Source organism: Haemorhous mexicanus (genome assembly GCF_027477595.1).
Source record: "Haemorhous mexicanus isolate bHaeMex1 chromosome 36 unlocalized genomic scaffold, bHaeMex1.pri SUPER_36_unloc_1, whole genome shotgun sequence".
NCBI classification, from domain to species: Eukaryota; Metazoa; Chordata; class Aves; order Passeriformes; family Fringillidae; genus Haemorhous; species Haemorhous mexicanus.
In genome coordinates this window covers 46,948-74,463 of record NW_026775993.1, presented here as the reverse complement: position 1 = coordinate 74,463, position 27,516 = coordinate 46,948, and the positions used below count along the sequence as shown (strand labels likewise).

At 58.6% G+C, this 27,516-nt stretch overlaps 2 protein-coding genes across 40 annotated transcripts; one reads left to right on the top strand and one right to left on the bottom strand.

Annotated features, from left to right (window-relative positions):
• Window positions 1-52: 52 nt before the first annotated feature.
• LOC132322755 (relA-associated inhibitor-like) lies at window positions 53-16,799 on the top strand. Its single transcript, XM_059837499.1, has 5 exons — window positions 53-295; window positions 2,876-3,009; window positions 7,323-7,489; window positions 13,221-13,420; window positions 16,627-16,799. Exons 1-5 carry the CDS (start codon window positions 89-91, stop codon window positions 16,663-16,665), a joined length of 747 nt encoding a protein of 248 aa, XP_059693482.1. The 5' UTR covers window positions 53-88; the 3' UTR covers window positions 16,666-16,799.
• Window positions 16,800-18,302: 1,503 nt separating this feature from the next.
• On the bottom strand, window positions 18,303-26,726 carry SNRPD2 (small nuclear ribonucleoprotein D2 polypeptide). 39 transcript variants are annotated; one of them, XM_059837470.1, is made up of 9 exons: window positions 20,718-20,905; window positions 20,464-20,589; window positions 19,834-20,365; window positions 19,593-19,735; window positions 19,455-19,539; window positions 19,295-19,337; window positions 18,995-19,057; window positions 18,550-18,691; window positions 18,328-18,367 (listed from the first exon to the last, which is right to left on the bottom strand). In XM_059837470.1, exons 1-8 carry the CDS (start codon window positions 20,903-20,905, stop codon window positions 18,579-18,581), a joined length of 1,293 nt encoding a protein of 430 aa, XP_059693453.1. In that variant the 3' UTR covers window positions 18,328-18,367; window positions 18,550-18,578. The 39 variants fall into 39 exon arrangements, 34 of the variants coding, with proteins under 34 accessions (XP_059693448.1, XP_059693451.1, XP_059693453.1 ...); XM_059837465.1 differs by adding an exon at window positions 18,703-18,973 and having other exon boundaries at window positions 18,303-18,668; window positions 19,005-19,057; window positions 19,455-19,735; XM_059837468.1 differs by adding an exon at window positions 18,811-18,973 and having other exon boundaries at window positions 18,303-18,668; window positions 19,005-19,057; window positions 19,455-19,735.
• Window positions 26,727-27,516: the final 790 nt, after the last annotated feature.

Sequence of the window (27,516 nt, the reverse complement as noted above, 5' to 3'; positions counted from 1 at the left end):
CTCCCGCTGTGGCAGGAGCTGCGCTCGGCCCTGCGCGACCCCTCCTCGCCGCGGGGCTGTCCCGGGTGATGTCCCCCATGTCCGGGTGATGTCCCCAATGTCCGGGGCTGTCCCGGGCTGGTGTCCCCGGTGTCCCCTGACCCTCCCGCTGTGGCAGGAGCTGCGCTCGGCCCTGCGCGACCCCTCCTCGCCGCGGCGCCGCCCCGGGGCGCGGGTGCGGCTGAACCCGCTGGTGCTGCTGCTGGACGCGGCCCTGACCGGGGAGCTGGACGTGGTGCAGCAGGCGGTGGCAGAGGTGACAAAGGGGACACTGGGGACATCGGGGGGGGGCAGTGGGAGCTGGGCGTGGTGCAGCAGGCGGTGGCAGAGGTGACACTGGGGACACTGGGGACATTGGGGACATCGGGGGGGGCAGTGGGAGCTGGGCGTGGTGCAGCAGGCGGTGGCAGAGGTGACAAAGGGGACACTGGGGACGCTGGGGACATCGGGGGGGGCAGGGGGGCAGTGGGAGCTGGGCGTGGTGCAGCAGGCGGTGGCAGAGGTGACACTGGGGGGACACTGGGGACATCGGGGGGGGGCAGTGGGAGCTGGGCGTGGTGCAGCAGGCGATGGCAGAGGTGACAAAGGGGACATTGGGGACACTGGGGACAGCAGGGGGGCAGTGGGAGCTGGGCGTGGTGCAGCAGGCGGTGGCAGAGGTGACACTGGGGACAGGGGACACTGGGGACACTGGGGACAGCAGGGGGGCAGTGGGAGCTGGGCGTGGTGCAGCAGGCGGTGGCAGAGGTGACAAAGGGGACACTGGGGACATTGGGGACACCGGGGACACCGGGGGGGCAGTGGGAGCTGGGCGTGGTGCAGCAGGCGGTGGCAGAGGTGACAAAGGGGACATTGGGGACATCGGGGGGGGCAGTGGGAGCTGGGCGTGGTGCAGCAGGCGGTGGCAGAGGTGACAAAGGGGACACTGGGGACATTGGGGACACCGGGGACACCGGGGACAGGGGACATTGGGGACACCGGGGGGGCAGTGGGAGCTGGGCGTGGTGCAGCAGGCGGTGGCAGAGGTGACAAAGGGGACATTGGGGACATCGGGGGGGGGCAGTGGGAGCTGGGCGTGGTGCAGCAGGCAGTGGCAGAGGTGACATAGGGGACACTGGGGACATTGGGGACATTGGGGACACTGGGGGGGGCAGTGGGAGCTGGGCGTGGTGCAGCAGGCGGTGGCAGAGGTGACAAAGGGGACACTGGGGACATTGGGGACATCGGGGACAGCAGGGGGGCAGTGGGAGCTGGGCGTGGTGCAGCAGGCGGTGGCAGAGGTGACATAGGGGACACTGGGGACATTGGGGACATTGGGGACACTGGGGGGGGCAGTGGGAGCTGGGCGTGGTGCAGCAGGCGGTGGCAGAGGTGACAAAGGGGACACTGGGGACATTGGGGACACTGGGGACACTGGGGGGGCAGTGGGAGCTGGGCGTGGTGCAGCAGGCGGTGGCAGAGGTGACACCGGGGACACTGGGGACATCAGGGACATCGGGGACAGCAGGGGGGCAGTGGGAGCTGGGCATGGTGCAGCAGGCGGTGGCAGAGGTGACACCGGGGACAGGGGACATTGGGGACATTGGGGACAGCAGGGGGGCAGTGGGAGCTGGGCGTGGTGCAGCAGGCGGTGGCAGAGGTGACACCGGGGACAGGGGACATTGGGGACATTGGGGACAGCAGGGGGGCAGTGGGAGCTGGGCGTGGTGCAGCAGGCGGTGGCAGAGGTGACAAAGGGGACACTGGGGACATTGGGGACACTGGGGACAGCAGGGGGGCAGTGGGAGCTGGACGTGGTGCAGCAGGCGGTGGCAGAGGTGACAAAAGGGGGACACCGGGGGGGGACAATGGGCATAAGGGGTTGGGACAGGTAGGGACAGTGGGGACAGGGCTTTGGGGACAGTGGGGACAGGGGTGTGGGACAGCGGGGCTGGGTGACAGCAGGGACATCGGGGGTGTCCCCAGGGGTGTCCCGGGTGGCAGTGAGGGGACGGGGGTTGGGGACAGCAGGGCTGGGTGACAGCAGGGACAGTGGGGCTGGGTGACAGCAGGGACATCGGGCGTGTCCCCAGGTGGCAGTGAGGGGACAGGTGGGCACAGGGGGTTGGGGACAGCGGGGCTGGGTGACAGCAGGGACAGGGAGGGTGGCAGTGAGGGGACAGGTGGGCACAGGGGGTTGGGGACAGCGGGGCTGGGTGACAGCAGGGACATCGGGCGTGTCCCCAGGTGGCAGTGAGGGGACAGGTGGGCACAGGGGGTTGGGGACAGCGGGGCTGGGTGACAGCAGGGACAGGGAGAGTGGCAGTGAGGGGACAGGTGAGCACAGGGGGTTGGGGACAGCGGGGCTGGGTGACAGCAGGGACAGGGAGAGTGGCAGTGAGGGGACAGGTGGGCACAGGGGATTGGGGACAGCGGGGCTGGGTGACAGCAGGGACAGGGAGGGTGGCAGTGAGGGGACAGGTGGGCACAGGGGGTTGGGGACAGTGGGGACAGGGGTGCAGCCAGCAGGGACAGAGGTGTGGGACAGCGGGGCTGGGTGACAGCAGGGACATCGGGGGTGTCCCCAGGGGTGTCCCGGGTGGCAGTGAGGGGACAGGGGGTTGGGGACAGCAGGGCTGGGTGACAGCAGGGACATCGGGCGTGTCCCCAGGTGGCAGTGAGGGGACAGGTGGGCACAGGGGGTTGGGGACAGCGGGGCTGGGTGACAGCAGGGACATCGGGCGTGTCCCCAGGTGGCAGTGAGGGGACAGGTGGGCACAGGGGGTTGGGGACAGCGGGGCTGGGTGACAGCAGGGGCAGGGAGGGTGGCAGTGAGGGGACAGGTGGCTGTCCCCAGCTGAACGACCCGAGCCAGCCCAACGACGAGGGCATCACGGCGCTGCACAACGCCATCTGCGGCGCCAACTACGCCATCGTGGAGTTCCTGATCGCCAGCGGCGCCAACGTCAACTCCCCCGACAGCCACGGCTGGTGGGACACCCAGGGGACACCCAGGGGACACCCAGGGGACACCCAGGGGACATGGGGACATGGGGGGACGTGGGGGACAGGAGCCTGACAGACACGGCTGGTGGGACACCGAGGGGACACCCAGGGGACATGGGGGGACATGGGGACAATGGGGACATGGGGGAGAGGAGCCTGACAGACACGGCTGGTGTGACACCCAGGGGACACCCGGGGGACACCCAGGGGACATGGGGGGACATGGGGGGATGTGGGGGACAGGAGCCTGACAGCCACGGCTGGTGGGACACCCAGGGGACACCGAGGGGACATGGGGGGACATGGGGGGACACCAAGGGGACATGGGGGGACATGGGGGCAGGAGCCTGACAGACACGGCTGGTGTGACACCAAGGGGACACCGAGGGGACACCCAGGGGACATGGGGGGACATGGGGACAGGAGCCTGACAGACACGGCTGGTGGGACACCCAGGGGACACCCAGGGGACACCAAGGGGACAATGGGGACATGGGGGGACATGGGGACAGGAGCCTGACAGACACGGCTGGTGGGACACCGAGGGGACACCCAGGGGACATGGGGGGACATGGGGGACAGGAACCTGACAGCCACGGCTGGTGGGACACCCAGGGGACACCCAGGGGACACCAAGGGGACAATGGGGACATGGGGGGACATGGGGACAGGAGCCTGACAGACACGGCTGGTGGGACACCAAGGGGACACCGAGGGGACACCCAGGGGACATGGGGGGACATGGGGACAGGAGCCTGACAGACACGGCTGGTGGGACACCCAGGGGACACCCAGGGACACCAAGGGGACAATGGGGACATGGGGGGACATGGGGACAGGAGCCTGACAGACACGGCTGGTGTGACACCAAGGGGACACCGAGGGGACACCCAGGGGACATGGGGGGACATGGGGACAGGAGCCTGACAGACACGGCTGGTGGGACACCCAGGGGACACCCAGGGGACACCAAGGGGACAATGGGGACATGGGGGGACATGGGGACAGGAGCCTGACAGACACGGCTGGTGGGACACCGAGGGGACACCCAGGGGACATGGGGGGACATGGGGGACAGGAACCTGACAGCCACGGCTGGTGGGACACCCAGGGGACACCGAGGGGACAATGGGGACATGGGGGGACAGTGGGGACATGGGGGACAGGAGCCTGACAGCCACGGCTGGTGGGACACCCAGGGGACACCCAGGGGACATGGGGGGACATGGGGGAGAGGAGCCTGACAGCCACGGCTGGTGGGACACCCAGGGGACACCGAGGGGACACCCAGGGGACATGGGGACATGGGGGGACATGGGGGACAGGACCCCGACAGCCATGGTTGGTGGGACACCAAGGGGACACCAAGGGGACAATGGGGACATGGGGGGACATGGGGGGACATGGGGGAGAGGAGCCTGACAGCCACGGCTGGTGGGACACCCAGGGGACACCCAGGGGACACCCAGGGGACATGGGGACATGGGGACATGGGGGACAGGAACCTGACAGCCACGGCTGGGGGGACACCGCAGGGGACACCGAGGGGACAATGGGGACATGGGGGACATGGGGGGACATGGGGGACAGGACCCCGACAGCCATGGTTGTTGGGACACCGAGGGGACACCAAGGGGACACGGGGACAGTGGGGACATGGGGGGACATGGGGACATGGGGGACAGGAACCTGACAGCCACGGCTGGTGGGACACCCAGGGGACACCGAGGGGACAATGGGGACAGTGGGGACAGTGGGGACATGGGGGACAGGAGCCCGACAGCTGCGGCTGGGGGGACACCCAGGGGACACCGAGGGGACAATGGGGACATGGGAACATGGGGGGACATGGGGACATGGGGGACAGGAGCCCGACAGCCACGGCTGGTGGGACACCAAGGGGACAATGGGGACAGTGGGGGGGACACAGAGGACATGGAGGGACACTGGGGACAACCATTTTTTGGGGTTTGGTTTTTTGGGGTCCCTGATTTGGCAGGACCCCCCCCCCTGCACTGCGCGGCCTCGTGCAACGACACCGGCGCGTCCCCAAACCCCCCAAACCCTCAGTGACCCCAAACCCCCCCCAAACCCCCCAAACCCTCAGTGACCCCAAAACCCCCCAAACCCTCGGTGACCCCAAAACCCCCAAACCCCCCAAACCCTCAGTGACCCCAAACCCCCCAAACCCTCAGTGACCCCAAACCCCCCCCAAACCCTCAGTGACCCCAAAACCCCCCCAAACCCCCCAAACCCTCGGTGACCCCAAAACCCCTCAGTGCTCCCCAAACCCTCGGTGACCCCAAAACCCCCAAACCCTCGGTGACCCCAAACCCCCCAAACTCTCGGTGACCCCAAAACCCCCTAAACAACCCCAAAACCCTCGGTGACCCCAAAACCCCCTGAACACCCCCAAACCCTCAGTGACCCCAAAACCCCTCAGTGCTCCCCAAACCATCGGTGACCCCAAAACCCCCCAAACCCTCAGTGACCCCAAAACCCCCCCAAACCCCCAAACCCTCAGTGACCCCAAAACCCCTCAGTGCTCCCCAAACCCTCGGTGACCCCAAAACCCCCAAACCCTCAGTGACCCCAAAACCCCCTAAACAACCCCAAACCCTCGGTGACCCCAATAAACCCCAAACCCTCGGTGATCCCCAAACCCCTCAGCGCTCCCCAAACCCTCGGTGACCCCAAAACCCCCCAAAACCCCCAAACCCCCGGTGACCCCAAAACCCCCAAATCCTCATTGACCCCAAAACCCCCTAAACAACCCCAAACTCTCGGTGACCCCCAAACCCTCGGTGACCCCAGAACCCCTCAGTGCTCCCCAAACCCTCGGTGACCCCAAAACCCCCAAACCCTCGGTGACCCCAAAACCCCCCAAACCCTCGGTGACCCCAAAACCCCCAAACCCTCAGTGACCCCAAAACCCCCTGAACACCCCCAAACCCTCGGTGACCCCAAACCCCCCAAACCCTCGGTGACCCCAAAACCCCCCCAAAACCCCCAAACCCTCGGTGACCCCAAAACCCCCCCAAAACCCCCCAAACCCTCAGTGACCCCAAAACCCCCCAAAACCCCCCAAACCCTCGGTGACCCCAAAATCCCCCCCAAACCCTCGGTGACCCCAAAACCCCCCCCAAACCCTCAGTGACCCCAAACCCCCCAAACCCTCGGTGACCCCAAAACCCCCTGAACACCCCCAAACCCTCGGTGACCCCAAAACCCCTCAGTGCTCCCCAAACCCTCAGTGACCCCAAAACCCCCAAACCCTCAGTGACCCCAAAACCCCCCAAAACCCCCCAAACCCTCAGTGACCCCAAAACCCCCAAACCCGCGGTGACCCCAAAACCCCCAGTGACCCCAAAACCCCCAAACCCTCAGTGACCCCATAACCCAAAACCCCCCAAACCCTCGGTGACCCCAAAACCCCCCCAAAACCCCCCAAACCCTCGGTGACCCCAAAACCCCCAAACCCTCGGTCACCCCAAAACCCCCCAAACCCTCAGTGACCCCAAAACCCCCCAAAATCCCCAAACCCTCGGTGACCCCAAAACCCCCAAATCCTCAGTGACCCCAAAACCCCCTAAACAACCCCAAACCCTCGGTGACCCCAAAACCCCTCAGTGCTCCCCAAACCCTCGGTGACCCCAAAACCCCTCAGTGCTCCCCAAACCCTCGGTGACCCCAAAACCCCTCATTGCTCCCCAAACCCTCGGTGACCCCAAAAACCCCAAAACCCTCGGTGACCCCAAAACCCCCCAAACCCTCAGTGACCCCAAAACCCCAAAACCCTCGGTGACCCCAAAACCCCCCAAACCCTCAGTGACCCCAATAAACCCCAAACCCTCGGTGACCCCAAAACCCCCAAACCCTCGGTGACCCCAAAACCCCCAAATCCTCATTGACCCCAAAACCCCCTAAACAACCCCACACCCTCAGTGACCCCAAAACCCCTCAGTGCTCCCCAAACCCTCAGTGACCCCAAAACCCCTCAGTGCTCCCCAAACCCTCGGTGCCCCCAAACCCCCCAAACCCTCGGTGACCCCAGAACCCCTCAGTGCTCCCCAAACCCTCAGTGACCCCAAAACCCCCCAAAACCCCCAAACCCTCGGTGACCCCAAAACTCCCGGCATCCTTAATTCCCTACTAATGACCTGTAATTAAACCCTCCCCCCACCCTATAACCAAACAGATTTTTTTTGAAGGGGGGGGGGGGTGATCCCACAACTTCTGGGGCCGCCCCCCAACTTTTGGGGCGCATCCCCCGATTTTTGGGGTCTCTGGTTTGGCAGGACCCCCCTGCACTGCGCGGCCTCGTGCAACGACACCGGCGTGTGCGTGGCCCTGGTGCGCCACGGCGCCGCCATCTTCGCCACCACGGCCAGCGACGGCAGCCTGGCGGTGGAGAAATGCGACCCGTACCGCGAGGGCTACGCCGACTGCTCCAGCTACCTCACTGGTCTGCACTGGGAGCACTGGGAGGGACTGGGAGGGGCTGGGGGTGTGGGGTTATGGGGTACTGGGGGTTTATGGTGTCACCTGTACCGCGAGGGCTACGCCGACTGCTCCAGCTACCTCACTGGTCTGCACTGGGAGGGACTGGGATGGACTGGGAGGGACTGGGAGGGACTGGGAGAGGGGCTGGGGGTGTGGGGTTATGGGGTACTGGGGGTTTATGGTGTGACCCGTACTGCGAGGGCTACGCCGACTGCTCCAGATACCTCACTGGTCTGCACTGGGATGGACTGGGATGGACTGGGAGGGACTGGGATGGACTGGGAGGGACTGGGAGGGACTGGGAGGGACTGGGAGAGGGGCTGGGGGTGTGGGGTTATGGGGTACTGGGATTGGGGTTATGGGGTACTGGGGGTTTATGGTGTGACCCGTACCGCGAGGGCTACGCCGACTGCTCCAGCTACCTCACTGGTCTGCACTGGGAGGGACTGGGAGGGACTGGGAGGGACTGGGAGGACTGGGATGGACTGGGAGAGGGGCTGGGGTGTGGGGTTATGGGGTACTGGGGGTTGATGGTGTGACCCGTACTGCGAGGGCTACGCCGACTGCTCCAGCTACCTCACTGGTCTGCACTGCGAGGGACTGGGAGGGACTGGGAGGGACTGGGAGGGACTGGGATGTACTGGGGGTGTGGGGTTATGGGGTACTGGGGGTTTATGGTGTCACCCGTACCGCGAGGGCTACGCCGACTGCTCCAGCGACCTCACTGGTCTGCATTGGGAGCACTGGGATGGACTGGGAGGGACTGGGAGGGACTGGGATGGACTGGGAGGACTGGGAGGGACTGGGAGGGACTGGGGGTGTGGGGTTATGGGGTACTGGGATTGGGGTTATGGGGTACTGGGGGTTTATGGTGTGACCCGTACCGCGAGGGCTACGCCGACTGCTCCAGCTACCTCACTGGTCTGCACTGGGAGGGACTGGGAGGGACTGGGATGGACTGGGATGGACTGGGAGAGGGGCTGGGGGTGTGGGGTTATGGGGTACTGGGGGTTTGTGGTGTCACCCGTACTGCGAGGGCTACGCCGACTGCTCCAGTTACCTCACTGGTCTGCACTGGGAGCACTGGGAGGGACTGGGAGGGACTGGGAGGGACTGGGATGGACTGGGAGAGGGGCTGGGGGTGTGGGGTTATGGGGTACTGGGGGTTTATGGTGTGACCCGTACCGTGAGGGCTACGCCGACTGCTCCAGTTACCTCACTGGTCTGCACTGGGAGGGACTGGGAGGGACTGGGATGGACTGGGATGGACTGGGAGGGACTGGGATGGACTGGGAGGGACTGGGAGAGGGACTGGGGGTGTGGGGTTATGGGGTACTGGGGGTTTATGGTGTCACCCGTACCGCGAGGGCTACGCCGACTGCTCCAGCTACCTCACTGGTCTGCACTGGGAGGGACTGGGAGGGACTGGGATGGACTGGGAGGGACTGGGATGGACTGGGAGGGACTGGGAGGGACTGGGATGGACTGGGAGGGACTGGGAGGGACTGGGGGTGTAGGGTTATGGGGTACTGGGGTACTGGGATTGGGGTTATGGGGTACTGGGGGTTTATGGTGCGACCCGTACCGCGAGGGCTACGCCGACTGCTCCAGTTACCTCACTGGTCTGGACTGGGAGGGACTGGGATGGACTGGGAGGGACTGGGAGGGACTGGGAGAGGGGCTGGGGGTGTGGGGTTATGGGGTACTGGGATTGGGGTTATGGGGTTTATGGTGTCACCCGTACCGCGAGGGCTATGCCGACTGCTCCAGCTACCTCACTGGTCTGCACTGGGAGCACTGGGAGGGACTGGGAGGGACTGGGAGAGGGGCTGGGGGTGTGGGGTTATGGGGTACTGGGGGTTTATGGTGTCACCCGTACCGCGAGGGCTACGCCGACTGCTCCAGCTACCTCACTGGTCTGCACTGGGAGCACTGGGAGGGACTGGGAGGGACTGGAGGGACTGGGAGAGGGCTGGGGGTGTGGGGTTATGGGGTACTGGGATTGGGGTTATGGGGTACTGGGGGTTTATGGTGTCACCTGTACCGCGAGGGCTACGCCGACTGCTCCAGCTACCTCACTGGTCTGCACTGGGAGGGACTGGGATGGACTGGGAGGGACTGGGATGGACTGGGAGGGACTGGGAGGGACTGGGATGGACTGGGAGGGACTGGGAGAGGGGCTGGGGTGTGGGGTTATGGGGTACTGGGGGTTTATGGTGTGACCCGTACCGCGAGGGCTACGCCGACTGCTCCAGCTACCTCACTGGTCTGGACTGGGATGAACTGGGATGGACTGGGACAGACTGGGATGGATTGGGATGGACTGGGATGGACTGGGATGGACTGGGAGGGACTGGGGGTGTGGGGTTATGGGGTACTGGGGGTTTATGGTGCGACCAGTACCGCGAGGGCTACGCCGACTGCTCCAGCTACCTCACTGGTCTGCACTGGGAGGGACTGGGAGGGACTGGGAGGGACTGGATGGACTGGGGGGGACTGGGATGGACTGGATGGACTGGGAGAGGGGCTGGGGGTGATGGGAGGGACTGGGGATGTGGGGGGTGTGGGGTTTGGGGGATTTTTGGGGTTTCTGTTGATGTTTTTGGGTACCAGGTAGGGTTTGGGGTCTCGGGGCGGTTTTGGGGTGACAATCTGAATTTGGGGGTGACAATCTGAATTTTGGGGTGACCCTCGGGGTTTGGGGTGTCCCCGCAGAGGTGGAGCAGGGCATGGGGGTGCTGAACAGCGGCGTGGTGTGGGTTGGGGATTTTTGGGGATTTTTTGGAGATATTTGGGATTTCTGTCGATGTGCTGGTACCGGGGTGGTCTGGGGGTCTCGGGGCGGTTCTGGGGTGACCCTCTGGGTTTTGGGGTGTCCCCGCAGAGGTGGAGCAGGGCATGGGGGTGCTGAACAGCGGGGATTTGGGGCGATCTACCGATATTTGGGGATTTTTGGGGATATTTGGGATTTCTGTCAATGTGCTGGGTACCGGGGTGGTCTGGGGGTCTCGGGGCGGTTTTGGGGTGACAATCTGAATTTTGGGGTGACCCTCTGGGTTTTGGGGTGTCCCCACAGAGGTGGAGCAGGGCATGGGGGTGCTGAACAGCGGGGATTTGGGGAGATTTGGGGATATTTGGGGATTTTTGGGGATATTTGGGATTTCTGTCGATGTGCTGGTACCGGGGTGGTCTGGGGGTCTCGGGGCGGTTTTGGGGTGACCCTCTGGGTTTTGGGGTGACCCTCTGGGTTTTGGGGTGTCCCCGCAGAGGTGGAGCAGGGCATGGGGGTGCTGAACAGCGGCGTGGTGTGGGTTGGGGATATTTGGGGATATTTGGGGGATTTTTGGGATTTCTGTCGATGTGCTTGTACCGGGGTGGTCTGGGGGTCTCGGGGCAGTTTTGGGGTGACAATCTGAATTTGGGGGTGACAATCTGAATTTTGGGGTGACCCTCTGGGTTTGGGGTGTCCCCACAGAGGTGGAGCAGGGCATGGGGGTGCTGAACAGCGGCGTGGTGTGGGTTGGGGATTTTTGGGGATATTTGGGGGATTTTTGGGGTTTCTGTCCATGTGCTGGGTACCAGGGTGGTCTGGGGGTCTCGGGGCAGTTTTGGGGTGACAATCTGAATTTTGGGGTGACCCTCTGGGTTTTGGGGTGTCCCCGCAGAGGTGGAGCAGGGCATGGGGGTGCTGAACAGCGGCGTGGTGTGGGTTGGGGATATTTGGGGATTTTTTGGGGTTTCTGTTGATGTTTTTGTGCACGGGGGTGGTCTGGGGGTCTCGGGGCGGTTTTGGGGTGCCAATCTGAATTTTGGGGTGACCCTCGGGGTTTGGGGTGTCCCCGCAGAGGTGGAGCAGGGCATGGGGGTGCTGAACAGCGGCGTGGTGTGGGTTGGGGATATTTGGGGATTTTTTGGAGATATTTGGGGTTTCTGTCAATGTGCTGGTACCGGGGTGGTCTGGGGGTCTCGGGGCGGTTTTGGGGTGACAATCTGAATTTTGGGGTGACAATCTGAATTTTGGGGTGACCCTCGGGGTTTGGGTTGTCCCCGCAGAGGTGGAGCAGGGCATGAGGGTGCTGAACAGCGGGGATTTGGGGAGATTTGATGATATTTGGGGATTTTTGGGGATATTTGAGCATTTTTGGGGTTACTATGGATGTTTTTGTGCTCGGGGGTGATCTGGGGGTCTCGGGGCAGTTTTGGGGTGACAATCTGAATTTTGGGGTGACCCTCTGGGTTTTGGGGTGACCCCGCAGAGGTGGAGCAGGGCATGGGGGTGCTGAACAGCGGCGTGGTGTGGGTTGGGGATATTTGGGGATATTTGAGCATTTTTGGGGTTTCTGTTGATGTTTTTGTGCACGGGGGTGGTCTGGGGGTCTCGGGGCAGTTTTGGGGTGACAATCTGAATTTTGGGGTGTCCCCGCAGAGGTGGAGCAGGGCATGGGGGTGCTGAACAGCGGCGTGGTGTGGGTTGGGGATATTTGGGGATATTTGGGGGATTTTTGGGATTTCTGTCCATGTGCTGGTACCAGGGTGGTCTGGGGGTCTCGGGGCGGTTTTGGGGTGACCCTCTGGGTTTTGGGGTGACCCTCTGGGTTTGGGGTGTCCCCGCAGAGGTGGAGCAGGGCATGGAGGTGCTGAACAGGGGGGATTTGGGGAGATTTGATGATATTTGGGGATTTTTGGGGATATTTGGGGATTTTTGGGGTTTCTGTTGATGTTTTTGTGCACGGGGGTGGTGTGGGGGTCTCGGGGCGGTTTTGGGGTGACCCTCTGGGTTTTGGGGTGTCCCCACAGAGGTGGAGCAGGGCATGGGGGTGCTGAACAGCGGCGTGGTGTGGGTTGGGGATTTTTGGGGATATTTGGGGGATTTTTGGGGTTTCTGTCCATGTGCTGGTACCAGGGTGGTCTGGGGGTCTCGGGGCAGTTTTGGGGTGACAATCTGAATTTTGGGGTGACCCTCTGGGTTTTGGGGTGTCCCCGCAGAGGTGGAGCAGGGCATGGGGGTGCTGAACAGCGGCGTGGTGTGGGTTGGGGATATTTGGGGATTTTTTGGGGTTTCTGTTGATGTTTTTGTGCTCGGGGGTGGTCTGGGGGTCTCGGGGCGGTTTTGGGGTGACCCTCGGGGTTTGGGGTGACCCCACAGAGGTGGAGCAGGGCATGGGGGTGCTGAACAGCGGCGTGGTGTGGGTTGGGGATATTTGGGGATTTTTGGGGTTTCTGTTGATGTTTTTGTGCTCGGGGGTGGTCTGGGGGTCTCGGGGCAGTTTTGGGGTGACAATCTGAATTTTGGGGTGACCCTCTGGGTTTGGGGTGACCCTCTGGGTTTTGGGGTGTCCCCGCAGAGGTGGAGCAGGGCATGGGGGTGCTGAACAGCGGCGTGGTGTGGGTTGGGGATATTTGGGGATTTTTTGGAGATATTTGGGATTTCTGTCCATGTGCTGGTACTGGGGTGGTCTGGGGGTCTCGGGGCAGTTCTGGGGTGACCCTCTGGGTTTTGGGGTGTCCCCGCAGAGGTGGAGCAGGGCATGGGGGTGCTGAACAGCAGCGTGGTGTGGGTTGGGGATTTTTGGGGATATTTGGGGTTTCTGTTGATGTTTTTGTGCTCGGGGGTGGTCTGGGGGTCTCGGGGCAGTTCTGGGGTGACCCTCTGGGTTTTGGGGTGACCCTCTGGGTTTGGGGTGTCCCCACAGAGGTGGAGCAGGGCATGGGGGTGCTGAACAGCGGCGTGGTGTACGCGCTCTGGGACTACAGCGCCGAGTTCGGGGACGAGCTGTCGTTCCGCGAGGGCGAGCCGGTGACCGTGCTGCGCCGCGAGCCCCCCGAGGAGCTCGACTGGTGGTGGGGGTCCCTCTACGGCCACGAGGGATACGTGCCCCGCAACTACTTCGGGGTGAGGAGGGGGCTGAGGGTCACCTGAGAGGGGTGGGGGATTTGGGGAGGGGTCCTGTAGGGGATAAAGGGTTTGGGGAGGGGTCTTAGAGGGGTTAAATCCATTGGGGAGGGGTTATATGGAGTATAAAGGGTTTGGGGAGGGGTCTTAGAGGGGATAAAGGGTTTGGGGAGGGGTCCTGTAGGGCATAAAGTGTTTGGGGAGGGGTCTTAGAGGTCATAAAGGGTTTGGGGAGGGGTCTTAGAGGGGTTAAATCCATTGGGGAGGGGTTATATGGAGTATAAAGGGTTTGGGGAGGGGTCTTAGAGGGTATAAAGGGTTTGGGGAGGGGTCCTATAGGGGATAAAGGGTTTGGGGAGGGGTCTTAGAGGGGGTTAAATCCATTGGGGAGGGGTCCTGTAGGGGATAAAGGGTTTGGGGAGGGGTCTTAGAGGGGATAAAGGGTTTGGGGAGGGGTCTTGGAGGGGTTAAATCCATTGGGGAGGGGTCTTAAGAGGGTATAAAGGGTTTGGGGAGGGGTCTTAGAGGGGATAAATCCATGTGGGAGGGGTCTCAGAGGGGATAAAGGGTTTGGGGAGGGGTCTTAGAGGGGTTAAATCCATTGGGGAGGGGTCCTATGGGGGATAAAGGGTTTGGGGAGGGGTCTTAGAGGAGTTAAAATCCATTGGGAGGGGTCCTATGGGGTATAAAGGGTTTGGGGAGGGGTCTTAGAGGGGATAAAGGGTTTGGGGAGGGGTCCTGTAGGGGATAAAGGGTTTGGGGAGGGGTCTTAAGGGGGGATAAAGGGTTTGGGGAGGGGTCCCATAGGGTTAGGTCTATTGGGAGGGGTCTTAGGGGGGATAAGGGTTTGGGGAGGGGTCTTAGAGGGGATAAAGGGTTTGGGGAGGGGTCCTGTAGGGGATAGATAGGGTTTGGGGAGGGGTCCTAAAGGGGTTAAATCTATTATGGAGGGGTTATATGGGGTATAAAGGGTTTGGGGAGGGGTCTTAGAGGGGATAAAGGGTTTGGGGAGGGGTCTTAGAGGGGATAAATCCATTGGGGAGGGGGTCCTGTAGGGGATAAAGGGTTTGGGGAGGGGTCTTATGGGAGATAAAGGGTTTGGGGAGGGGTCTTAGAGGGATAAATCCATTGGGGAGGGGTCTTAGAGGGGATAAATCCATTGGGGAGGGGTCTTAGAGGGGATAAATCCATTGGGGAGGGGTCTTAGAGGGGATAAAGGGTTTGGGGAGGGGTCTTAGAGGGGTTAAATCCATTGGGGAGGGGTCCTATAGGGGATAAAGGGTTTTGGGGAGGGGTCTTAGAGGGGATAAAGGGTTTGGGGAGGGGTCTTAGAGGGGTTAAATCCATTATGGAGGGGTTATATGGGGTATAAAGGGTTTGGGGAGGGGTCTTAGAGGGGATAAATCCATTGCGGAGTGGTCTTAGAGGTCATAAAGGGTTTGGGGAGGGGTCTTAGAGGGGTTAAATCCATGTGGGAGGGGTCTTAGAGGTCATAAAGGGTTTGGGGAGGGGTCTTAGAGGGGATAAATCCATTGGGGAGGGGCTGGAGGTGATTTTGGGTGGGGGTCCCACAACCCCCCCCATAACCTTGGGGGGATTTTTGGGATTGGGATTTTTTGGATTGGGATTTTTTGGGATTGGGATTTTTTTTTTTTTTGGAATTTTGGGGGGTTTTGGGATTGGGAATTTTATTTTTGGGATTGGGATTTTTTGGGATTGGGATTTTTTTTTTTTTGGAATTTTGGGGGGTTTTGGGATTGGGATTTTTTCCTTTTTTGAGATTGGGATTTGTTTTGAGGTTGGGATTTTTTTGGGATTGGGATTTTTTGGGTTTGGGATTTTTTTGGAATTTTGGGGGGTTTTGGGATTGGGATTTTTTTTTTTGAATTTTGAAGATTATTGGGATTTTTTGGGATTGGGATTTTTTGGATTGGGATTTTTTTTTTGGGATCGGGATTTTTTGGATTGGGATTTTTTGGGTTTGGTATTTTTTGGGTTTGGGATTTTTTTGGAATTTTGGGGGATTTTGGAATTGGGATTTTTTTTGTAATTTTGAAGATTATTGGGATTTTTTGGGGTTGGGATTTTTTTTTGGGATTGGGATTTTTTTTGGAATTTTGGGATTGGGATTTTTTTTTTTGGGGGATTGGGATTTTTTTGGGATTGGGATTTTGGGGGGTTTTGGGATTGGGATTTTTTTGGGATTGGGATTTTTTTTTTTAATTTTGGGGGGTTTGGGGATTGGGATTTTTTTTTTGAATTTTGAAGATTATTGGGATTTTTTGGGATTGGGATTTTTTGGATTGGGATTTTTTGGGTTTGGGATTTTTTGGGTTTGGGATTTTTTTGGAATTTTGGGGGGTTTTGGGATTGGGATTTTTTTTTTTAATTTTGAAGATTATTGGGATTTTTTGGGATTGGGATTTTTTTTGGGGATTGGGATTTTTTGGGATTGGGATTTTTTGGGGTTGGGATTTTTTTGGGATTGGGATTTTTTTTGGAATTTTGGGATTGGGATTTTTTTTGGAATTTTGGGATTGGGATTTTTTTTTTGGGGGATTGGGATTTTTTTGGGATTGGGATTTTGGGGGGTTTTGGGATTGGGATTTTTTTGGGATTGGGATTTTTTTTTTAATTTTGGGGGGTTTGGGGATTGGGATTTTTTTTGGGATTGGGGTTTGGTTTTGAATTTTGGGGGGTTTTGGGATTGGGATTGTTTTTGAGGTTGGGATTTTTTGGATTGGGATTTTTTTGGGATTGGGATTTTTTTGGGATTGGGATTTTGGGGGCTTTTGGTTTTACTTTTTGAGTTTGGGATTTTTTGGGTTTTTGAGTTTTTTTGGGGGGGAGATTGGGATTTTTTTTGGTGTTGGTTTTTTTTGGGATTAAGTTTTTTTGGGGTTTATTTTTTTGGGGGTGGTGTTTTATTTTTTGGGGTTTGGATTTTATTTTTTGGGGTTAGGTTTTATTTTTTGGGATTGGGATTTTTTGGGGATTGGGATTTTTTTGGGGGTTTGGTTTTAGTTTTTGGGTTTGGGATTTTTTGGGGGGGTTGGTTAGTTTTTGGGATTGGGGTTTTTTGGGAGTAGGATTTTTTGGGGATTGGGATTTTTTGGGGATTGGGGATTTTTTTGGGGTTGGATTCAATTTTTTCGGTCAGGTTTTATTTTTTGGGGTGGGGGTCTCACCTCCCCTTCCCCCCCCAGCTCTTCCCGAGGGTCCGGCCGCAGAAGAAGAAAATCTGAGGGGGGGTCCCAGCCCCCCTCCCCCTCCCCAAATTGGGACACGCCCCCTTTGCTGTCCCCTCCCCCCCCGTGGTGTCTCCCCCCTTTTTTTCCTTTTTTTGGGATTTTTTGGGAATAAAAAACTTTGGATGCTCCTGGGTTGGTTTTTTTTTTGTGTCATTTTTGGGGAGGGGGTGACAAATTTGGGGACACGTGGAGGGGGGGGGAGGGGACACACGAGGTGACACCGGTACCAAAACAGAATTTATTGATGGGGACAGCCCCAAAATCCCCCCAAAAAACCCCAAAATCCTTCCAAAAAATCCCCCCAAAAAAACCCAAAATTCTTCTCCAAAAAGACCCAAAATCCTTCCCCCAAATCCTCCAAAAAACCCCAAAATCCTCCCAAAAAAACCCCAAAATCTTTCCAAAAAATCCCCCCAAAAAATCCCAAAATTCTTCTCCAAAAAGCCCCAAAATCCTCCCAAAAAACCCCAAAATCCTTCCCCAAAAATCCCCAAAAACCATCCCAAAAAACCCCAAAATCCTTCCCAAAAATCCCCAAAATCCTTCCCAAAAAATCCCCAAAATCCTTCCAAAAAATTCCCCCAAAAAAACCCAAAATCCCCCCAAAAAAACCCAAAATCCCCCAAACTTTGGCCAGGAATGGGGGGAGGGGATTTGTGGGATCCTGGGGGAAATCTGGGAAAGTTCTGGAAGGTTCCAGAAAGATCCAAGGGGAAATCTGGGAAAGTTCTGGAAGGTTCCAGAAAGATCCAGGGGGAAATGTGGGAAAGTTCTGGAAGGTTCCAGAAAGATCCAGGGAGAAAATCTGGGAAAGGTCTGGAAGGTTCCAGAAAGATCCAGGGGGAAATATGGGAAAGTTCTGGAAGGTTCCAGAAAGATCCAGGGGGAAATCTGGGAAGGTTCCAGAAGGTTCCAGAAAGATCCAGGGGGAAATGTGGGAAAGTTCTGGAAGGTTCCAGAAAGATCCAGGGGGAAATCTGGGAAAGGTTCCAGAAAGATCCAGGGGGAAATCTGGGGAAGTCCTGGAAGGTTCCAGAAAGATCCAGGGGGAAATCTGGGAAAGTTCTGGAAGGTTCCAGAAAGATCCTGGGGAAAATCTGGGAAAGTTCTGGAAGGTTCCAGAAAGATCCTGGGGGAAATCTGGGAAGGTTCCGGAAGGTTCCAGAAAGATCCAGGGGGAAATCTGGGAAAGTTCTGGAAGGTTCCAGAAAGATCCAGGGGGAAATCTGGGAAAGTTCTGGAAGGTTCCAGAAAGATCCTGGGGAAAATCTGAGAAAGTTCTGGAAGGTTCCAGAAAGATCCAGGGGGAAATCTGGGAAAGTTCTGGAAGGTTCCAGAAAGATCCAGGGGGAAATCTGGGAAAGTTCTGGAAGGTTCCAGAAAGATCCTGGGGAAAATCTGAGAAAGTTCTGGAAGGTTCCAGAAAGATCCAGGGGGAAATCTGGGAAAGTTCTGGAAGGTTCCAGAAAGATCCAAGGGGAAATCTGGGGAAGTTCCGGAAGGTTCCAGAAAGATCCAGGGGGAAATCTGGGAAGGTTCTGGAAGGTTCCAGAAAGATCCAGGGGGAAATGTGGGGAAGTTCTGGAAGGTTCCAGAAAGATCCAGGGGGAAATGTGGGGAAGTTCTGGAAGGTTCCAGAAAGATCCAGGAAGAAAATCTGGGGAAGTTCTGGAAGGTTCTGGGAAGGTTCTGGAAGGTTCTGGGGTGGTTGTGGAAGGTTCTGGAAGGTTCTGGAAGGTTCTGGAAGGTTCCAGGGACGTCCATCCCTATTTCCCAGCAATGAGGGGGTTGCAGAGCACGACGATGACGGAGTCGCTCTGGGATGGTTCTGGAAGGTTCTGGAAGATTCCAGGGATGGAGCTGGGAAGGTTCCAGAAGGTTCTGGAAGGTTCCAGGGACGTCCATCTCTACTTCCCAGCGATGAGGGGGTTGCGGAGCACGACGATGACGGAGTCGCTCTGGGAGGGTTCTGGAAGGTTCTGGGAAGGTTCTGGAAGGTTCCAGGGATGGATCTGGGGTGGTTCTGGGAAGGTTCTGGAAGGTTCCATGGATGTCCATCCCTACTTCCCAGCGATGAGGGGGTTGTGGAGCACGACGATGACGGAGTCGCTCTGGGATGGTTCTGGAAGGTTCTGGAAGGTTCTGGGAAGGTTCTGGGGTGGTTCTGGAAGGTTCCAGGGATGGAGCTGGGATGGTTCCGGAAGGTTCTGGAAGGTTCCATGGATGTCCATCTCTACTTCCCAGCGATGAGGGGGTTGCGGAGCACGACGATGACGGAGTCGCTCTGGGATGGTTCTGGAAGGTTCTGGGGTGGTTCTGGAAGGTTCTGGAAGGTTCTGGAAGGTTCCAGGGATGGATCTGGGGTGGTTCCTGAAGGTTCTGGAAGGTTCTGGAAGGTTCCAGGGATGTCCATCTCTACTTCCCAGCGATGAGGGGGTTGCGGAGCACGACGATGACGGAGTCGCTCTGGGATGGTTCTGGAAGGTTCTGAGGGATCTGGGAAGGTTCTGGAAGGTTCCATGGATGTCCATCTCTATTTCCCAGCGATGAGCGGGTTGCGGAGCACGACGATGACGGAGTCGCTCTGGGATGGTTCTGGAAGGTTCTGGGGTGGTTCTGGAAGGTTCCAGGGATGGATCTGGGGTGGTTCCGGAAGGTTCTGGAAGGTTCCAGGGACGTCCATCCCTATTTCCCAGCGATGAGGGGGTTGTGGAGCACGACAATGACGGAGTCGCTCTGGGAGGTTCCGGAACGTTCTGGGAGGTTCCGGAAGGTTCTGGAAGGTTCCAGGGATGTCCATCCCTACTTCCCAGCGATGAGGGGGTTGCGGAGCACGACGATGACGGAGTCGCTCTGGGATGGTTCTGGAAGGTTCTGGAAGGTTCTGGGGTGGTTCTGGAAGGTTCCAGGGATGGTTCTGGGAAGGTTCCTGAAGGTTCTGGAAGGTTCCAGGGACGTCCATCCCTACTTCCCAGCGATGAGGGGGTTGCGGAGCACGACGATGACGGAGTTGCTCTGGGATGGTTCTGGAAGGTTCAGGGAAGGTTCTGGAAGGTTCTGGAAGGTTCCAGGGACGTCCATCCCTACTTCCCAGCAATGAGGGGGTTGCGGAGCACGACGATGACGGAGTCGCTCTGGGATGGTTCTGGAAGGTTCCAGAAGGTTCCAGGGATGGAGCTGGGGTGGTTCCTGACGGTTCTGGAAGGTTCCAAGGATGTCCATCTCTACTTCCCAGCGATGAGGGGGTTGCGGAGCACGACGATGACGGAGTCGCTCTGGGATGGTTCTGGAAGGTTCTGGGGTGGTTCCTGAAGGTTCTGGAAGGTTCCAGGGACGTCCATCCCTACTTCCCAGTGATGAGGGGATTGCGGAGCACGACGATGACGGAGTCGCTCTGGGATGGTTCCGGAAGGTTCTGGGAAGGTTCTGGAAGGTTCCAGGGACGTCCATCCCTATTTCCCAGCGATGAGGGGGTTGCGGAGCACGACGATGACGGAGTCGCTTTGGGATGGTTCTGGAAGGTTCTGGGAAGGTTCTGGAAGGTTCCAGGGATGGATCTGGGGTGGTTCCTGAAGGTTCTGGAAGGTTCCAGGGACGTCCATCCCTACCTCCCAGCGATGAGGGGGTTGCGGAGCACGACGATGACGGAATTGCTCTGGGAAGGTTCTGGGAAGGTTCCTGAAGGTTCTGGAAGGTTCCAGGGATGTCCATCCCTACTTCCCAGCGATGAGGTGGTTGCGGAGCACGACGATGACGGAGTCGCTCTGGGAGGGTTCTGGAAGGTTCTGGAAGGTTCCAGGGATGGAGCTGGGGTGGTTCCTGAAGGTTCTGGAAGGTTCCAAGGATGTCCTGTCCATCCCTATTTCCCAGCGATGAGGGGGTTGCGGAGCACGACGATGACGGAGTCGCTCTAGGATGGTTCTGGAAGGTTCTGGGGTGGTTCCTGAAGGTTCTGGAAGGTTCCAGGGACATCCATCTCTACTTCCCAGCGATGAGGGGGTTGCCGAGCACGACTATGATGGAGTCACTCTGGGAGGTTCCGGAAGGTTCTGGGAAGGTTCTGGGAAGGTTCTGGAAGGTTCCAGAGGATGTTCCCATCAGGAATTCCCAATTTCCCAGCGATGAGGGGGTTGTGGAGCACGACGATGACGGAGTCGCTCTGGGAGGTTCTGGAAGGTTCTGGGAAGATTCTGGAAGGTTCTGGAAGGTTCTGGAAGGTTCCAGGGACGTCCATCCCTACTTCCCAGCGATGAGGGGGTTGCGGAGCACGACGATGACGGAGTCCCCGCGCAGGAACATCTTGGAGATGTAGCGGTCCTTGTTGACGGGCTTGGATTTCTTCTTGCCTTTGCCGCTCTTGGGCACCTCCGTCCACATCTCCTTGACGTTCTCCAGCACCATGTTACAGTGCCTGGGGGGAAAAAATTTGGGATTTTTGGGGAAAAAATTTGGGATTTTGGGAAAAAATTTGGGGTTTTGGGGGAGAAAAATGGGGATTTTGGGAAAGAAAATTGGGTTTTTGGAGAGAAAAAAGGGGGTTTTGGGGGAAAAATGGGGATTTTGGGAAAGAAAATGGGGTTTTTGGAGAGAAAAAAGGTGGTTTTGGGGGAAAAATGGGATTTTGGGAGAGAAAATGGGATTTTTGGAGAGAAAAAAGGGGGTTTTGGGGGAAAAAATGGGGATTTTGGGGAAAAAATGGGGATTTTAGGGGATAGGAAATGGAGTTTGGGGGGAAAAAATGGGAATTGGGGGGGAAAAATGGGAATTTGGGGGGAAAATGGGATTTGGGGGGGAGAATGGGGTGTTTGGGGGGAAAAATGGGATTTTGGGAAAGAAAATGGGATTTTTGGAGAGAAAAAAGGGGGTTTTGGGGGAAAAATGGGGATTTTGGGAAAGAAAATGGGATTTTTGGAGAGAAAAAAGGTGGTTTTGGGGGAAAAATGGGATTTTGGGAAAGAAAATGGGATTTTTGGAGAGAAAAAAAGGGGTTTTGGGGGAAAAATGGGGATTTTAGGAAAGAAAATGGGGTTTTTGGAGAGAAAAAAGGGGGTTTTGGGGGAAAAATGGGGATTTTAGGAAAGAAAATGGGATTTTTGGAGAGAAAAAAAGGGGGTTTTGGGGGAAAAATGGGGATTTTAGGGGACAGGAAATGGAGTTTTGGGGAAAAAATGGGAATTTGGGGGGAAAAATGGGAATTTGGGGGGGAAAATGGGATTTGGGATCAGGAAATGGAGTTTGGGGGGAAAAACGCAGGTGACACCGTGGGGACCCCGGTGACAACTTGGGGACACTTTAGGGACACTGAAAACCCCGGAGATGAATCTGCTGAAGGCCCACGGGAACCCATGATGACACTGAGCCCACCATGGGGACACCATGGGGACACTAATCCGACTCACGTGACATCATAGGGACCTTGGTGACACCTTGGGGACATTGAAAACCCCGGAGATGAATCTGCTGAAGGCCCATGGGAACCCATGATGACACTGAGCTGACCTTGGGGACACCATGGGGACATCATAGGGACCCAGGTGACACCTTGAGGACCCTGGTGACACCTTGGGGACACCTTGGGGACACTGAAAACCCCGGAGATGAATCTGCTGAAGGCCCAGGTGAACCCACGATGACACCGAGCCCACCACGGGGACACCATGGGGACACTGATCCGACCCTGGTGACAGCATGGGGACCTCGGTGACACCTCGAGGACCACAGTGACACCTTGGGGACACTTTAGGGACACTGAAAACCCCGGAGATGAATCTGCTGAAGGCCCAGGGGAACCCACGATGACACCGAGCCCACCACGGGGACACCATGGGGACACTGATCCGACTCAGGTGACAGCATGGGGACCTCGGTGACACCTTGGGGACCCCGGTGACACCTTGGGGACACGGAGGACACACCTGTCGAAGGCCTTGACGCGGCCCAGCAGCTTCTTGTTGTTGCGGCAGTTGATGAGCACCTGGGTGTTGTTCTTGACGCTCTGCGTCAGCACCGACAGCGGGCCCGTGTTGAACTCCTCCTCCTCGCGCTTCTGCAGCTCCTCGGGGGTCATCTCGCTCTTGGGCTTGTTCAGCAGGCTCCTGGGGACATTGGGGACACCGGGGGGACGTTGGGGACATCGTGAGGACATTGTGGGATCATGGAGAGATCATGGAAATCAGGGGAACGAACGGACACAGGGACATGGAGATCGTTCCTTGGGGTCATCTCGCTCTTGGGCTTGTTCAGCAGCTCCTGGGGACATTGGGGACACCAGGGGGACATTGGGGACATCAGGGGGATGTTGGGGACATCGTGGGGACATTGTGAGATCATGGAGATATCATGGAGAGATCACGGAAATCAGGGGAATGAGGGGACACGGAGACACAGAGATCGTTCCTTGGGGTCATCTTGCTCTTGGACTTGTTCAGCAGCTCCTGGGGACATTGGGGACACCGGGGGGACGTTGGGGACATCGTGGGGACATCGTGGGGACATCATGGGGACATCGTGGGGGCATCAGGGACATCGTGAGATCATGGAGAGATCATGGAGAGATCACGGAAATCAGGGGAATGAGGGGACACGGAGACACAGAGATCGTTCCTTGGGGTCATCTCGCTCTTGGGATTGTTCAGCAGCTCCTGGGGACATTGGGGACACCAGGGGGACATCAGGGGGACAGTGGGGACATCGTGAGGACAACAGGGACATCGTGGGGACATCATGGAAATCAGGGGAACGAGGGGACACAGGGACATGGAGATCGTTCCTTGGGGTCATCTCGCTCTTGGGCTTGTTCAGCAGCTCCTGGGGACATTGGGGACACCACAGGGACATTGGGGACATCGTGGGGACAACAGGGACATCGTGGGGACATCGTGGGATCATGGAGATGTCATGGAGACATCACGGAAATCAGGGGAACGAGGGGACACAGGGACATGGAGATCGTTCCTTGGGGTCATCTCGCTCTTGGGCTTGTTCAGCAGCTCCTGGGGACATTGGGGACACCAGGGGGACATTGGGGACACCGGGGGGACGTTGGGGACATCATGGGGACATTGTGGGATCATGGAGAGATCATGGAAATCAGGGGACACAGGGACATGGAGATCGTTCCTTGGGGTCATCTCGCTCTTGGGCTTGTTCAGCAGCTCCTGGGGACACTGGGGACATCAGGGGGACGTTGGGGACATCGTGGGGACATCGTGGGGGCATCAGGGGCATCGTGGGGACATCGTGGAGGCATCAGGGACATCATGGGGAGATCATGGAAATCAGGGGAACGAGGGGACACAGGGACATGGAGATCATTCCTTGGGGTCATCTTGCTCTTGGGCTTGTTCAGCAGCTCCTGGGGACATTGGGGACACCAGGGGGACGTTGGGGACATCATGGGGACAACAGGGACATCGTGGGGACATCACGGAAATCCGGGGGAACGAGGGGACACAGGGACATGGAGATTGTTCTCTGGGGTCATCTCGCTCTTGGGCTTGTTCAGCAGCTCCTGGGGACATTGGGGACACCACAGGGACGTTGGGGACATCATGGGGACAACAGGGACATCGTGGGGACATCACGGAAATCCGGGGAACGAGGGGACACAGGGACATGGAGATCGTTCCTTGGGGTCATCTCGCTATTGGGCTTGTTCAGCAGCTCCTGGGGACATTGGGGACACCGGGGGGACGTTGGGAACATCGTGGGGGCATCAGGGACATCATGGGGACATCGTGGGGGCATCAGGGACATCGTGGGGACATCATGGAAATCAGGGGAACAAGGGGACACAGGGACATGGAGATCGTTCCTTGGGGTCATCTCGCTCTTGGGCTTGTTCAGCAGCTCCTGGGGACATTGGGGACACCAGGGGGACATCAGGGGGACGTTGGGGACATCATGGGGACAACAGGGACATCGTGGGGACATCACGGAAATCCGGGGAACGAGGGGCCACAGGGACATGGAGATTGTTCTCTGGGGTCATCTCGCTCTTGGGATTGTTCAGCAGCTCCTGGGGACATTGGGGACACCAGGGGGACGTTGGGGACATCGTGGGGACATCGTGGGATCATGGAGATGTCATGGAGAGATCACGGAAATCAGGGGAACGAGGGGACACAGGGACATGGAGATCATTCCTTGGGGTCATCTCGCTCTTGGGCTTGTTCAGCAGCTCCTGGGGACATTGGGGACAGCGGGGGGACGTTGGGGACATCGTGGGGACATCGTGGGATCATGGAGATGTCATGGAGAGATCATGGAAATCAGGGGAACGAGGGGACACAGGGACATGGAGATCGTTCCTTGGGGTCATCTAGCTCTTGGGCTTGTTCAGCAGCTCCTGGGGACATTGGGGACACCAGGGGGACGTTGGGGACATCGTGGGGACATCGTGAGGACAACAGGGACATCGTGGGGACATCACGGAAATCAGGGGAACGAGGGGACACAGGGACATGGAGGTGGTTCCTTGGGGTCATCTAGCTCTTGGGAGTGTTCAGCAGCTCCTGGGGACACTGGGGACATCGGGGGGACGTTGGGGACATCAGGGGGACGTTGGGGACATCGTGGGGACATCGTGGGATCATGGAGACATCACAGAAATCAGGGGAACGAGGGGACACAGGGACATGGAGATTGTTCTCTGGGGTCATCTCGCTCTTGGGCTTGTTCAGCAGCTCCTGGGGACATTGGGGACACCGGGGGGACGTTGGGGACATCATGGGGACAACAGGGACATTGTGGGGACATCACGGAAATCAGGGGAACGAGGGGACACAGGGACATGGAGGTCGTTCCTTGGGGTCATCTTGCTCTTGGGCTTGTTCAGCAGCTCCTGGGGACATTGGGGACACCAGGGGGACATTGGGGACATCATGGGGACAACAGGGACATTGTGGGGACATCACGGAAATCAGGGGAACAAGGGGACACAGGGACGTGGAGACCGTTCCTTGGGGTCATCTCGCTCTTGGGCTTGTTCAAGAGCTCCTGGGGACATTGGGGACACCAGGGGGACATTGGGGACATCAGGGGGACGTTGGGGACATCGTGGGGACATCGTGGGATCATGGAGATGTCATGGAGACATCACGGAAATCAGGGGAACAAGGGGACACAGGGACATGGAGATCGTTCCTTGGGGTCATCTCGCTCTTGGGATTGTTTAGCAGGCTCCTGGGGACATTGGGGACACCGGGGGGACGTTGGGGACATCACTGGGACAGCACGGGGACACTGGGACATGGGGGGACAGTCTGGGGACGCCTGGATCCTGCGGACAGGGATGTGACAGGAAAGGGCAAGACAGGTTTGGGGACATGGGACAGGTTTGGGGACAGGTTTGGTGACACCAGGACAGCGATGGGGACAAGTTTGTGGACACCAGGACAGGTCTGGGGACACCGGGACACGTTTGGGGACACAGGACTGGTTTGGGGACACAGGACCGGTTTGGGGACACCTGGACCGGTTTGGGGACACCGGGACCGGTTTGGGGACAGGTCTGGGGACACCAGGACGGGGATGGGGACAGGGTTGGGGACCAGGACAGGTTTGGGAACAGGGTTGGGGACATCAGGACAGGTTTGGGGACAGGTTCAGTGACACCAGACAGGGATGGAGACAGGTCTGGGGACAAGGGACACGTTTGGGGACACAGGACCGGTTTGGGGACAGGGTTGGGGACACCGGACAGGTCCGGGGACAGGTCTGAGGACACAAGGTCAGGTCTGGGGACACCGGGACACATTCGGGGACCGCGGCAGGGCCAGCAGAGAGACCAAACCAGGCCCAGGCCCAGGCCCGGCTCCGTTCCGCGTCCCCCCGTTACCCATTTCCGCCTCTCCCCCGTTCCCCCCGCTCTCCCTCCCCTCCCTACCCCTCCCCATTCCGGTTTTCTCCCCGTTTTTTTTCCCGTTTTTCCCGGTTTTTGCCCCATTTTCCCCGCCGCTCTCACATGGCTGCCGCTCTACCGCTCCCGCCGCTCCCGCTGCGCTTCCGGGGCACGGCCTGGGCGGAGCCACTTCCGGGTCACCGCGGGGGCGACTGCCAATGGGAGACGAGGTGGGCGTGGCCAAAAGGGGGATGGGCGTGGTTTTGTCGAGGGGCGGGGTCTCAGGGGAGATTGGAGGTCCCGGGGGGAATTTGGGGGAATCCAGGGGGGAATTTGGGGGTCCCAGGGGGGATTTTAGGGGTCTCGGGGGGGATTTGGGGAAATCCAGGGGGGAATTTGGGGGTCCCAGGGGGGATTTTGGTGGTCTCGGGGGGGATTTGGGGGAATCCAGGGGGGAATTTGGGGGTCCCAGGGGGATTTTAGGGGTCTCGGGGGGGATTTGGGGGAATCCAGGGGGGAATTTGGGGGTCTCGGGGGGATTTTGGGGAATCCAGGGGGGAATTTGGGAGTCCCAGGGGGATTTTGGGGGTCTCGGGGGGGATTTGGGGGAATCCAGGGGGGATTTTGGGGGTCTCGGGGGGGGATTTGGGGGAATTCAAGGGGGAATTTGGGGGTCCCAGAGGGATTTTAGGGGTCTCGGGGGGGATTTGGGGGAATCCAGGGGGGAATTTGGGGGTCCCTGGGGGGAATTTGGGGGTCTCGGGGGGGATTTGGGGGAATCCAGGGGGAGATTTGGGGGTCCCAGGCGGATTTTGGGGGTCTCGGGGGGAATTTGGGGAAATCCAGGGGGGAATTTGGGGGTCCCAGGGGTATTTTGGGGGTCTCGGGGGGGATTTGGGGAAATCCAGGGGGGAATTTGGGGGTCCCAGGGGGAATTTGGGGGTCTCGGGGGGGATTTGGGGGAATCCAAGGGGGAATTTGGGGGTCCCAGGGGGATTTTAGGG